Genomic DNA, 13973 nt, shown 5'->3' on the forward strand with positions numbered 1-13973 from the left:
ATTATACTGCTTTTATTAAACTTTGCACATCACTTGATAGAATGCAATGCTAGTGGAAAAGATAAAGATATGACAAAAAGGTGAAGGTTGAGAATGAATAGACCTTCAAGGGAGCTGATCTTTCTCTGATCTGATAAAACCTCTCCCATTATCTGTTTCTTTCTTTTCTTTTTTCCTTGCAGATCACTGCATATCAAAAGCTTTTCCCCTGATTGGCAACATTCTCTCTGGATTTGAGGGCAAGACCAAAGTAAAAGATAGTATCCAAACTGACATATGACATTTTGTGCTGTTTTTCTTGTAGTCTTTAGCAAATTTTAAAAAGTACTGGGGTTTTTCCATTGACCTTAAATAGTTTTCTGCCTGTGTTTGTTTTTTTTTTTTAAATTTTGATTCTACTATGTCTTCATATATTGTATGAATGCCAAGTGATATTAACACTTGATAGGTTTAGTGGGAACAAAAGATTGGTCTTGTGGAAGAAGAGTAAACTTTGGAGTTGGAAGGCTTAGGTTCAAGTCCATTTTGTTAAACTTGTTCTTAAAATATATCTTTAAAATGATTTTTTATTTTACATGCTCAAACCAATAGGTAGGTAGGGATGTATATATTATTACTACTTTAATGACATTGTATATATACTTATCATTCCATACTCAAAGGACTTTTAAATCCATATGTGCTATTTTACTTATAATAAAGCCATTTAATGAAATTTTCTGGCTTATCTTAATATGACAGAATCTTCAGTTTTTTTCTTGCAGGTATTTATGCCGATCTCGGTTTTTTGCTTCTATCTGGTGCTTCATCTGGTTTTAATGTTTGATAGTGTACTAAACTGTATTGTAAATTAAATGAGAAGAGATACATTTTCTTTTTCTGAAGTAAGTTATTGTTCAATTCAGTTCAGTCACTCAGTCATGTCTGACTTTGCGACCCAATGGAGTGCAGTATGCGAGGAGTTGTCCATCACCAACGCCCCGAGTTTACCCAAAATAATATCCATTGAGTCAGTGATGCCATCCAACCATCTCATTCTCTCTCGTCCCCTTCTCCTCCTGCCTTCATTAATTCCCAGCATCAGGGTCTTTTCCAGTTCTTCGCTTTCAGGTGGCCAAACTATTGGAGATTCAGCTTCAGCATCAGTCCTTGCAATGAATATTCAGGACTGATCTCCTTTAGGATGAACTGGTTGGATCTCCTTGCCATCCAAGGGACTCTCAAGAGTCTTCTCCAATGCCACAGTTCAAAAGCATCAATTATTCTGCACTCTGCTTTCTTTATAGTCCAACTCTCACATCCATACATGACTACTTTAAAAACCATAGCCTTGAGTAGATGGACCTTTGTTGGCAAATAATGTCTCTGCTTTTTAATATGCTGTCTCAGTTGGTCATAACTTTTCTTCCAAGGAGCAAGGGGCTTTTAATTTCATGGCTTCAGTCACCATCTGCAGTGATTTTGGAGCCCAGAAAAATAAAGTCTGTCATGTTTTCGTTGTTTCTTCATCTTCTTGCCATGAAGTGACGGGACCATCAGATGCCATGATCTTAGCTTTCTGAATGTTGAGTTTTAAGCCAATGTTTTCACTCTCTTCTTTCAGTTTGATCAGGAGGTTCTTTAGTTCTTCTTCACTTTCTGACATAAGGGTGGTGTAATTTGCCTATCTGAGGTTATTGATATTTCTCCCGGCAATCTTGATTCCAGTTTAATTCCAGCATTTCTCATGATGTACTCTGCATATACGTTACATAAGCAGGGTGACAATATACAGCCTTGAAGTACTCCTTTCCCAGTCTGTTGTTCAATGTCCAGTTCTAACTGTAGCTTCTTGACCTGAATACAGATTTCTCAGGAGGCAGGTCAGGTGGTCTTGTATTCCCATCTCTTGCAGAACATTCCACTGTTTACTGTGATCCACACAGTCAAAAGCCTTGGCATAGTCAATAAAGTAGAAGTAGATGTATTTCTGGAACTCACTTGCTTTTTTGATGATCCAGCAGATATTGGCAACTTGATCTTTGATTGAACAAGTTATTGTTACAGGGTCTATATATATAGCCAACTTTGAAAACAGGGATTTCCTACTGAGCAAACATTCACATTTTTTTAGGTAGGAATTTTACCAGTCTTAACACAATTTTCCCATGGCATTTAATGGTAGATCATTGGCTTTAAAATATAAAATGTCGCTTTACCAGAATGAAAGCTCATTAGGGACTTGCAGTGTCCAGAAGACATGTCTGTTTTCTCCGAGTCATGACTAGCTGGTTTTTTGCCACGAGAAAGGGCACCATCAGCAACTATTTGTTTCGATTCCCAAGACAGGCTAAGTAGCTAAAGTTCTGTATTTTGCTTTCTCTTGAAAAATGCTAGGTAAAAAAATTATTTTATTAATGTCTTTGTGAAAAAAGAAGATAATAGTAGTGCATTTTCATAATATGTATCTCTTTATTTCCAAACTGGGGATATAAAATTCAGCAAATTTTCAGCTCCCAACTAACATTTTAAAATACTTTTTTGCTTCTACAAAAATACAGGTCTTTAGGCTTCTAAAGCTATTTCATAATCTTGCAATAAATGGCATTTACTTCATAAAATTAGTGTATATATATATTATATATAAAAAATTCTCATATATATATATATATGTATAAGAAAGATTATTTGGACTCTCTGCCTTCTAAGAGAATCGTCTTATAGTTTGTGACCATTGTTCATCCCTGTTTAGTTTCTTTCTAAAAATAATTAGCTGATGATTACTATCACTGTGGCTTATTAAACATGGATTAAGTTCACAATATGAACCATGTGATTCTGAATTAGATCAGAGTACAGACCAGCATGATTGAGTGAGACCCGGTGCCTTGAAAACCATGTATGGCCCTGTGGGTGAAAGTCCCCCAATGTGTTTTCTTGGATTGGCAGCCTCCTTCTGTGTGTCTTGCAAGGAGAAATCTTAATATCCCTCTTCAAGAAATGTTAGAGTTCTAATAATTCTTAACCTAAAAATTATATAACTTATTTATATTCTATCCAGTATTTTGTTTAAATTCACAAAATACTTAAGTTTATTATTGGCCCCATTTGTATGAGTAATTTTGTTCTTATGGATTGTTAAAAATGGGGGAAGATATACATTCTGAATTTTCTAAAGTATATGCATTTTTTCCCCTTATTCTGTCATTTCCTTTTTCTATCTTTCCAAGTAAAGTTTTCTTACAAAGAAATTGCTTTCAATTCCATTTCTTTTACCATTTTATTCATTTTTTTAGCAACATTTTTATACTGTATGTGAGTTTCTAAATGTGATGCAGTGTGAGTGAAATGAATGCACTTTTCCCATGATTTTGCTCTGTTTAGGATTTTGGCTTTGTTAGGTAAAAAGAACCTTTTTTGGGTTACTCTCTCTGGTACAATTTCTAACATTCATTAGATTCTCTTGAGTTACATGGCTGCCTAGTAGTTGATAAACCGGAACCATTGTCATTTAAGCACACTGGGGAATTTTTCCTTTAAAGTGATTCTGTGTGTTTTCCTGATAGCTCAGTTGGTAAAAAATCCACTAAGCAGTTTATATAGTATAGTATTTTATTCTTTCAGCAATCAGTGAGGTAGATTTTGACACTATTCCCATTAGAAGATAGGAGGAGAAACTTAGCTTTTCCCAAGTTTGCACAGCTAGTGTGCAGCAGGGTTAGTATTTAAAACCAAGCCGTCTAGTTGGTTGAATCTGTTCCTTTTTCTTTTCCATTTATTTTTATTAATCTGTTCTTAATCACTAAGTGTTACTGTCTTTTGTGAAAACTTGACCCAGTGGAGAACATGATAGCATCAGTGGGAAATACAAAGAGAAAATATAAAAACTATTAGAGAAGGAAAAAAAATTATCTGCAAAAAATCATTAGCAGACTGATAATAGGTATTTCATCTCCAACTAAACCTAATGAAAAAAACTTTAAAAGTGCTAAAGGTAAATAAGTCATGCTAGAATTCTCTAATGACTCTGGAGTACAAGTATGAAGGGGAAATGAAGCCATTTTCGAGTGTGTGGATTGATAGTTTGCTCCTCACAGGTATCTGAATAAACTCTCAAGAATGTATTTTAGCAAGGAGAAAATTATTACAATTTTATCTTTTTTGGTTAAAAAAAAAAAAAGCCAAAAATGCTATTAAGAAGGTGCGTGTACAAAATTTAGCCCATATTTATTGATTTCCTGATGTCATTTCTTTCCAATATATGTTAGAAAGACATTCATTAAAAGCAAGATTTTACCAAGATTAATATACTCTAGTGATCAAAACTTTTCTCTTAAATAATTGTTAGGCGTTGATAGATAGCATCGATTGATAGCACCACACTACTGCAGAGGCAGAGGTAGTGATCTTAAAGGTATTCAAGAGTACTATGCTATTTACATTACTGAAGAGTAAATACACACATATCAACTTTAGTAAATTAGGTTATTAAATAATTTACAATTTATGAATCACAAATAAGGAACGTCTCTTTTATGTCTTAATAATCGATTTGAAAACCCAAGCATTATATAACAATTATATAATCATGTGGTCATTTGAATTCTAAGAATCTCGTTTCCTTTGCAGCGTCTAGCTTTGGAAGCAGAGAAAGTTCAAGCAGCCCACCAGTGGAGAGAGGATTTCGCAGTAAGCACCCTTTTTAACTACTTGAATTAATATGTACATTAATGTCTTGTGTTTGGATAACTAAATGGTTGCATTTAAAATATATTTTTAGTGATGAACTTTGGGACGATAAAACAGTTCTCTATACTTCATTTAAAAAAGTGCCTTCAAATATTCTCCGATACTCCAAGGTATTTATAAAATTAATAACAGAAAAATAGCATTAAACTGTAGTATTTGAATAATCTTTGTATGTATTATGAAAATGTAGTAGTTGAAAAACAAGTGGCATTTTCTAAGAAGTGACATGTATAATGTAATCACTTTGGTGGGCAATACAATTGAAGTTAGAATAAATGTATTAAGATTTCTTTAATTTGTTCCACATTAGTGAGACATTATCATTTGTCTGCTCTGGCTTGCTTTTACAAACATCAGATGATACTAACTTTTGTCTGAGTTTTTTGGATAAACTAGTTTTGTGCTTCAAGAGTCATTGGGGTGAATTATACAAATCTCGGAAATTCTTGTGATGAATTCCCTTCCTTTTTTGCCCCCCTCCCTCCCACCCTTCCTCCTTCCCTCTTTCCTGTCTTCCTTCTCTCCCTTCTTCCCTCCCTTCCTCCCATCTCTAGCTATGTCTTATCTTATGTCTTTAAAGAAGTTTGACCTTAATAGTTAAAAGACTTCTGTTACATATTTGAGTTGTTTCATTTATAGTGAATATCTCTTTAGTTTCTGATTAAAGAACAATTCCAGACAAGTCATTTGGGGAATGTTAACTGTGTCCTCCCCACATTTAAAGTATCTTACTCTAATATGATGAAAGTAAAAATGACAGCTTGAATATACTGTTCAATTGTCTTTGAATGTTTTGAAAAACAAAAATCTCAAATTTCAAGGTGCAAAATTTGTGCTTCAATACAGCGCTAAACTTGTTTAGTGTTTAGGAATTGAGGTTTAAGGTTTAGAAATTAGCACTTTTAGTTTGAGTTTCTGTGATTATATTGTATATCAAAGGAAAATGTAGTAAATGGTACTTCATTTGCTTATAGGGTAATAGTTAAATAGTCCTTCATGTTTATTAACTCTCATATTATTTACTTTTACTCTCTTTTATACTAATTTATATTTCTTAAGCAAACTCCTAGTCTATTCAGTTGAGACTCTGATTACTGTCAGTTCAATTCTTTCATTTGGATTGATCTTATTGCTTGATTTATTGGTATCATGTAGATACTGGCTTAATCCACAATTGTTTATTATAGGTGCATAGGTCAATTTGGCATCCATTAAATATATATAAAGAAAAAAATCAGTGATTAAGTTAAAACACAATCTTTTTCAATATAGAGGAGAAATTTTAAACTCATCCAGTGAAGATTTTACAGTGCAGTTTGTTGCTGTTAAATAAACAAAAGTAAACTTGCATTTGTTTGGTGTATAAACCAAAAATAGCCAAATATTCTTTTGATGAACTGATAATTAATGCAATTTATTTTTCCTCCTCTATTAGAAGTGGCATAGTAAAAGCATAATAGTTGTAAAGTTAGACCTTGTAGTCTGCCTAGTCTTGATATAGTAAGTTGGTGCTATTTTAGTTTTAATCATGAGTAATTCTGAGAATCTAAAAATTGTAAGTTCTTTCAAATCCAATTGCACAGTGTATAGATTAGACTGGTCTTCTCAAAAGCTTCTCTTGCATTAAAGGAATTTGGTAATATTTCAGTCACTTATTAGTGGTGTGTCTTTTCAAATTTTCTAGGAAGAAATGCTGTATAAAAATAACTTTACAAGTAGGAATGTAGTATATAAAGTTTCCTTTCCCAGATATGTTGACTCATTAACACCAAGTTAGCATTATGGCAATGATTTATCTTTCCTTATAGAAATCATGGTGATCATTGTAGAGGACATGAAAACTCTTAACTGCGTGCTAGCCATTACTCTTTTATTTACTCTAAACCATCGTCTGTTGTATTGCACTTTATCATTTATGTACAGCTGAGAAGGAAAAAAAAAGAAGACAATCAGATTATGATACATGAACAATTTTAAGCAATATTTATTCTTTTCAGATACCAAATGTGTAAAAATTTACCTTGAAATATAGCTTTTTAAAATCTACTCTCTCAGTGCCTGTATCCATACAAGAGTATGGCCAGGAAAAGTCATGCAAGAGAACAAGTCAGTTCCACAGTGACAATAATGCCATTGCTAGATCTTCTGTAGTTAAATAGAAAATAAATGATTTGCCCAGTAAATGTTAGGAGTTCTTAGCAAATAGTCATCACTGTGTGGGAGAATTTTGAACAAATTCAGTTCTAAATTTCCCCCTAAATTACTTCACAATTTATTCAAGATCTATGAACATTGATTGACATTAAAAGAGACCATTAAAGGGAAAACAAATTAGCACAATTTAGAGCCCTGTCAATTCCTTTCCTGAGTACCCTTCTTGATGAACTATAAATGGTGTTCACAGTACACATATCTGTCACAATTTGCATGTTGAGAATTGATATTTTCCATAAAGTCTTTACAGTAGCCCTTCCCTTTTAAATAACACAGGTGAGGGATTGTTGAGGTAATAGTGATCTTATATTTGAAGAATAGAACCTGAATAAAGATTGCTTTTGGATTCAAATAAGTGAATATTGCAAACATAAGAGATCCTTTTCTTTCTTTTTGTTTGTTTTCTTCTCTGGTAAAATAGATGATGCTACAATTCATTTATATAGAGTAAAGTTAAACAAATCCTTCAAGACTGTAAAAAAAATCAAGTTCACTTTCATGAGTGGCTGGAAGTTAGAAATCAACTTTAAATCTCCCTTTATTTTGTGAACACAGACAAAACAACTGCAAATTTTATCAATTTCTTAACCAAACATTTAAAAATGTTTAATTTGAAGTTAAATGCTTCCATACTCCAGAAGATCCTTTTTTAAACTTTATAAGCCTTTTATCTTTTAAGAGATTTAACTATTTGCATCAGGGCAATACTTCTCTAATGCCACCCTTTAATAATTTAACACTAGGATGATTTAGAAGGCAGAAATAATTTACTAAAAGGTACATTAACATTTCAAAAAGAAGTATAATATGCCAGTTCTTCCCTCCAGTATAAGTAGTGTGGTTTCATTAACATTACTTGGGCAAAATGTTGATTAACATTCTGTTGTCTGACTGTAGAGAAATCTCAAGAATAACAAGAACAAAAGGCAAAGCACTAAAATGCTGGCAACAAGAAAGGGCTCCTGTAATTCACGCTCTCCCTCAGCTCCACTCAATTCCCAGTTGGATGTACAATTGAGGGAACAAAAGGCGCATAACTCTAAATGGATTAAGATTTATGTGGTCATGCATTTACAAGTTCAAACCAATATTTGTAAATAAGCTGTGTCTACCAGCTGCCTTTCAGGTCTGCATACAACTTACTGGCATTAAAGGGGGTTTTTTATGTCATGGATGATTGGGCAAATTATTTTATTAAGGGCAGGTGGGAGAAGGAAAAAGGAGCTTGGAAAATTAATTGTTCCGCATTAAATAATTGCTTTTATTTCTACTGAACACATCTTTTCCAATTGCTTCTGAAATCTCATTTGATTGCATTGCAATGGTTGGTTAACTAAAGCAATTTTGTTTCCAACTAAGCCTGCAATATTAATTGTACTTACACATGTATAAACATAAGGGGTGTCTAATTTGTATTTTAATAAGTGGGATCTTTATGTATGGCTTATTAGCATCAGCTTGCTACTGTGAAAGCTGAGTACAGACAGGCTAGAAATTGGCCAGTAAATAAAACATTTGACGAACCTCTTTTTAGCTCTAGCTTCACAGAGAAACTAAATTAGACAGTAGAAATTTTTCTAGTGAAGTTGAATGTTATTGAGTGTTAATCAGGCTAATTTAGTTTTCCTAATTTAGTTTTAATTATATATATATTTTAAAAATTACCTTACTCTAATAATATTTTCAAATGTTGCTTTAAAAGTTGTACTATGTAGAATTTTGTGTTTATATGAGTTAAAATAATGGGCACTAGCATTGTATATTTATTATTTCATCTATCCTTTTCATGAAATAACCTTACTTCTATTGATTGCAGCACAAACAGTAGTGAATATCGGAACTATGAAATCATATTATATTTATTTTGGTTGCAATGTATAAGAGAAACACTTCTAAATTTCTGCAGGTGCTGGATATGAAAGTGATGACTTTCTAGGAATCAAAAATGAAAAATGGAGGGCAAGGTGGTATTTTGTCCTAATGAAAGAATGAATGAATTTAGCAGATTATCAAGATACTTTAATCTGTAGCTGGATTTAGTCTTTCTTAGTTTCTGCTTTTGGTAGAGTCGTTCTTTTGGAATCAAGAGCTTTCATATTTCAGTATATTTTTGTAACACTTCTTACACAGGGAAGTAATCAATTTTTTACTACTGCTTTTTTGAGTCTTATCAGTTTTCTCCTGATCATCAAGACAGATGAAAAGGAGCCACAATATAAAACTGATTTACCTTCAAATTGTGGGAAACCAATTTAATAGAAAAGATCCAGATAAATATTGTTGTCTGACTCTTTTTGTTTATTCATGCACATAAAAGCCCATGGTAAAATGACTATAAGACACCAGAGTACAAAATAATAACCAGGGGCTTTAAATGATTCGTTATCCTGATAACCCCCCCTTTTTTTCTTATATTGAAAAAAAAGAAGTAACATATTTACTCATTATTTACCTAGCCAATACGTTTTTTTTTTAAAAACAATTTTTAATATGTTCTAGTGATTATTCTGTCCTCACTATTATTTCTTTTGAAGCCAAAATCACATTGATAGTATAAGATGATACAGTAGAACTCTCGCAAGTAAAGCATCATGACAATATGTGCTGGAATAATGCAAATTTAGATCTAATTGGAGCTTGGTAAATTTTTTTTCCCCTCTTCTCAGGAAGGTAGAGAGATCTTGGGACAAGTGTCTGACTTGGGAAATGGGGAGGTGGATGGAGTCTTATATATTTTTCAAAATATATTCCAGGAATATATATTCCTGCTGCCTGTGTAGCCCAGGATTGAACTGATTTTACATTACTACATTAAGGGGAGATTCCTGGAATTACTGCCATGTTCTAAAATTATAACCAAGAACAACACACAAAATCATCCTCATTGATACTTAAGTTAGAGTCAGTTATTTATCATCCGCAGATATTAAATTGTAGTTGTCACAAGAGAGCTTTTAAATGTACCCATTTCATTTACTTCTTTTTAAGTCGAGCTGCATTTATTTACAGTTTTTGGATACCTACCCTTTATTTGCTAAGGTGAGGTTTACTATCTTAATTTCTCAACCGCAAAAGAAATGAAAAGATGAAGAAAAATGTATCAGCATTACAAATCAGTGTAGAGTCTACAAAGATTTGCTGTATAAACTTTTATCTGATTCATTTTCTTATTTGAAAATCTGGCAGTTACTTTCCATTTTCCATAAATGGTATACCAGGCCTTTCATGATCTTGCCCCATCTTATCTTTAGTAAATTTTCCATTGCAACATTTCCCCAGTAGTTATTTCCCTTTCCCTGAAATTCTGAGTCCTAAGCAGAGTAAACTACTTGATGTTTTCCTTAGACACTATTTCCTTCCTCTTCTCACCTTTTGAAAATTTCTGCCTATAATCTTTCATTTCTCCCCAGTTTCCATTTGGTTTTGATCCACCAAGCTTGGATTCATTGTTTGTTTTACCTGGTCCTCTAATGCTGGGTATGTATCTATATTCAGGTATATACTCCCTATATAATTTTCCTTTTACCACATTTTTTCATCACTGAAATGTAAACTTCTTGGGGATAAAAAAACTTTTGCTAAAGCATAACCCAAATAACTGTAGTCTAGTACATAATAGACAGTAGTCTATAAGTAAGTAATTTTTAAATTAAAAATACTGAGATATCTATTTTTTACTCTAAACATTTATTGTCAATTTTGCTGGAGAAGTAATTTTTAAAGTTTGTTAAAACAGCACATTTTTAATGTCTGAATATGTTTGCCTATAGCTGTGGTATAGTTATAGAACACTGGGCTTGGAGGTATGCAAATCTCCTTTAAGTACTGGCTTTCCCACTAACTTGCAATGCAATTTTAGAAAAATAGCAATCTTTTGATATTATTTCTTTATATAGAAGCTCTTGGTTCTGTTGTCTCCACTGGCATAATTATTTTTGTGAGATGCTCTGTGCCCCACCCTAGCTCCATAACAAAGAAGCTATTTATTAGAAACCTTGAGATACATCTCACGTGCTCACATCCAGGTTGGTGCAAGTCCTGTGACGGCTGTTTGTCTAGTCCATTGAGCATCTCCCAGCTGCCTTGACTCTGGTACTCGATCTCCTTTCATTGCTCTAATGAAAGAAATACCATTCTGCTCAGGCTGCTATCAACTGGTGCATCCCTTACTGTAAATCCTTTGAACTGCAGTCTTAGGATATTCTGTGCAGAAAGAGGGTAAATGACCTTATTCCTAACCATAGACAGTTTTAAAACCTAGATAAATAATATTTTAAGGTACTGTTTTAAAAAGTTAAAGTTCATACAAAGCATCCACTGTGAACAAAATATCAAACTTACTTTTCTTTGTAGAAAATTGATTGTCATGAGAACACAACATGAGATCTATCCTCTTAAGAAAGTATAAGTAAGGGTACAATACATTTTTGCCTAAGGGTAGTGTTGTGTGGTTGATCCCCATAGCTGTTTCTCTAGCTTGGTTGAAATTTTATGCCATTGATTACTGACTCCCATTTCTTCCTCCTCCCCAAACCCTGGTAACCACCATTCCAGTCTTTGATTTTATAAAGTTGACTGTTTTAGTTATTTCGTATAAGTGGAATCACGTAGTATTTGTTTTTGTGTCTTCTTTATTTCACTCAGTGTGATGTCCTCGAAATCCATCCATGTCGTTGTATGTATTATAGAATCCTTACTTTTTGTATGTGTGTGCACTTAATCATGTCCAACTCTTTGCAACCCAATGGACTGTGGTCCTCCAGGCTCCAATGTCCATGGAGTTCTTCAGGCAAGAATAATGGAGAGGGTTGCTATTTCCTTCTCTATAGATCTCCTGACCCAATGATCGAATTCGTGTCTCTTGTGTTGCTTGCATTGGCAGGCAGGTTCTTTACCAGCTGAGCTGCCGGTGAAGCCCTCTACTTTTAAGAGAGGCTGATTAATATTATATTGTATTTATATACCATAATTTTTTCATCCACTCATCTGTCAGTGGATGATTTGGTAGTTTCCACATGTTCAGTTCAGCTCAGTAATTCAGTCGACTCTTTGTGACCCCATGGACTACAGCACTCCAGGCCTCCCTGTCCATCACCAGCTTCCGGAACTTACTCACATTCATGTCCATTGAGTCGGTGATGCCATCCAGCCTTCTCATCCTCTGTTGTCCCTCTCCTCCTGCCTTCAATCTTTCCCAGCATCAGGGTCTTTCCCGATGAGTCAGTTCTTCACATCTGGTGGCCAAAGTATTGGAGTTTCAGCTTCAGCATCAGTCGTTCCAATGAATATTCAGGATCGATTTCCTTTAAGATTGACTGGTTTGATCTCCTTGCAGTCCAAGGGACTCTCAAGAGTCTTCTCCAACACCACAGATCAAAAACTTCAATTCTTTGGTGCTCAGCTTTCTTTATAGTCCAACTCTCACATCCATACATGACTACTGGAAAAGCTATAGCTGTCTCTGCTTTTTAGTATGCTGTCTAGGTTGGTCATAGAGTGCCTGAAGAACGATGGATGGAGGTTTGTGACATTGTACAGGAGGCAGTGATCAAGACCACCCCCCCCCCCCAAAAAAAAAAGAAATGCAAAAGACAAAATAGTTATCTGAGGAGGACTTACAAATAGCTGAGAAAAAAAAAAAAGAAGCAAAAGGCAAAGGAGAAAAGGAAAGATACACCTATTTGAAGACAGAGTTCCGAAGAATAGCAAGGAGAGATAAGAAAGGCTTTCTCAGTGATCAATGAAAAGAAATAGAGGAAAACTATAGAATGGGAAAGACTAGAGATCTCTTCAAGAAAATCAGAGATACCAAGGGAACATTTCATGCAAAGATGGGCACAATAAAGGACAGACATGGTGTGGACCTAACAGAAGCCGAAGATGTTTAGAAGAGGTGGCAAGGATACACAGAGGAACTGTACAAAAAAGATCTTCATGACCAGATAGCCATGATGGTGTGATCACTCCCCTAGTGCCAGACATCCTGAAATGTAAAGTCAAGTGTCACGTAGGAAGCATCACTACAAACAAGTTTCTAAATTTCTATATCTTAGCTATTTTAAGTAAGGGTACAGTGAAAATGAGTGTTATTATTTCTCCTAGATCTTGATTTTAATTCTTTCAGACACATAGCTGGAAGTGGGATTCCTGGATTAAATGATAGTTCTGTTTTTTGTTTGTAATTTTTTTGAGAAACTATACTATTTTGTGTAATGATTGCACCATTTTGGATTCTCACCAGTAAGTTTGCAAGGGTTCCAATTTCTCTACATCCTCACCAATGCTTGCTGGTTGTCTAATGCATTAAAGACTTAATGGTAAAAATCTAAAACTGTAAGACACTTAGACTTAAACATAGCAGAAAAGTTTCATGACATTATTCTTGGCAATGATTTTATGGAGTGACACCAAAAGCATAGGCAACAAAACCCAAAATAGACAAATGAGACTACACAAAACTAAAAAGTCTCTGCACAGCAAAGGGAACAATCAAGACAGTGAAAAGCAGCCTAAGAATGGAAGAAAATATTTGCAAACTATATATCTGATAAGAGATTTATCTCCAAAATATATAAGAAGCCCATACACCCCATTAACAAAAATAACAACCTGAGGCCTTTGTCATCATCAGACTGTGGAGCTAGTTCTCATATTCCCATTTATTTAAAGGGAAAGTCATTCAGGCTTGTCTGATGCTTTGCAATCCCATGTACTGTAGCCTGCCAGGCTCCTCTGTCCATGGAGTTCTCCAGGTCAAAATTCTAAAGTGGGTAGCTGCTCCCTTCTCCAGGGATCTTCCCAACTCAGGGATCACACTCAGGTCTCCCACGTTGCAGGCAAATTCTTTATCATCAGAGCCACCAGGAAAGCCCATTTATTTAATTCTTCTCTCAAATAGGACAGAAACACCTTTCCTTTGGAGTCTTTGAGGAGACTTAACCTTATCCTCATCTGATAAATATCCCTGTGAACTCTTATGTTTTTCTCCTTTTGTAGAAAACAGCCCTCCTCCAGCAAATGAATGCATGAAA

At 34.3% G+C, this 13973-nt stretch overlaps 1 protein-coding gene across 8 annotated transcripts in view; it reads left to right on the top strand.

Moving 5' to 3' along the window:
• CACNA2D1 (calcium voltage-gated channel auxiliary subunit alpha2delta 1) overlaps window positions 1–13973 on the top strand; it is a 494429-nt gene that overhangs the window by 259602 nt on the left and 220854 nt on the right. For all 8 annotated transcript variants that reach the window (XM_065939979.1, XM_065939980.1, XM_065939982.1 and 5 more), the window contains exon 4: window positions 4609–4668. In XM_065939979.1, the coding sequence (XP_065796051.1) occupies window positions 4609–4668 (60 nt within the window). The remainder of the gene's footprint in view (window positions 1–4608; window positions 4669–13973) is intronic.

The sequence above is a fragment of the Muntiacus reevesi genome, chromosome 6 (assembly GCF_963930625.1).
Source record: "Muntiacus reevesi chromosome 6, mMunRee1.1, whole genome shotgun sequence".
In the NCBI taxonomy this organism is placed as follows: Eukaryota; Metazoa; Chordata; class Mammalia; order Artiodactyla; family Cervidae; genus Muntiacus; species Muntiacus reevesi.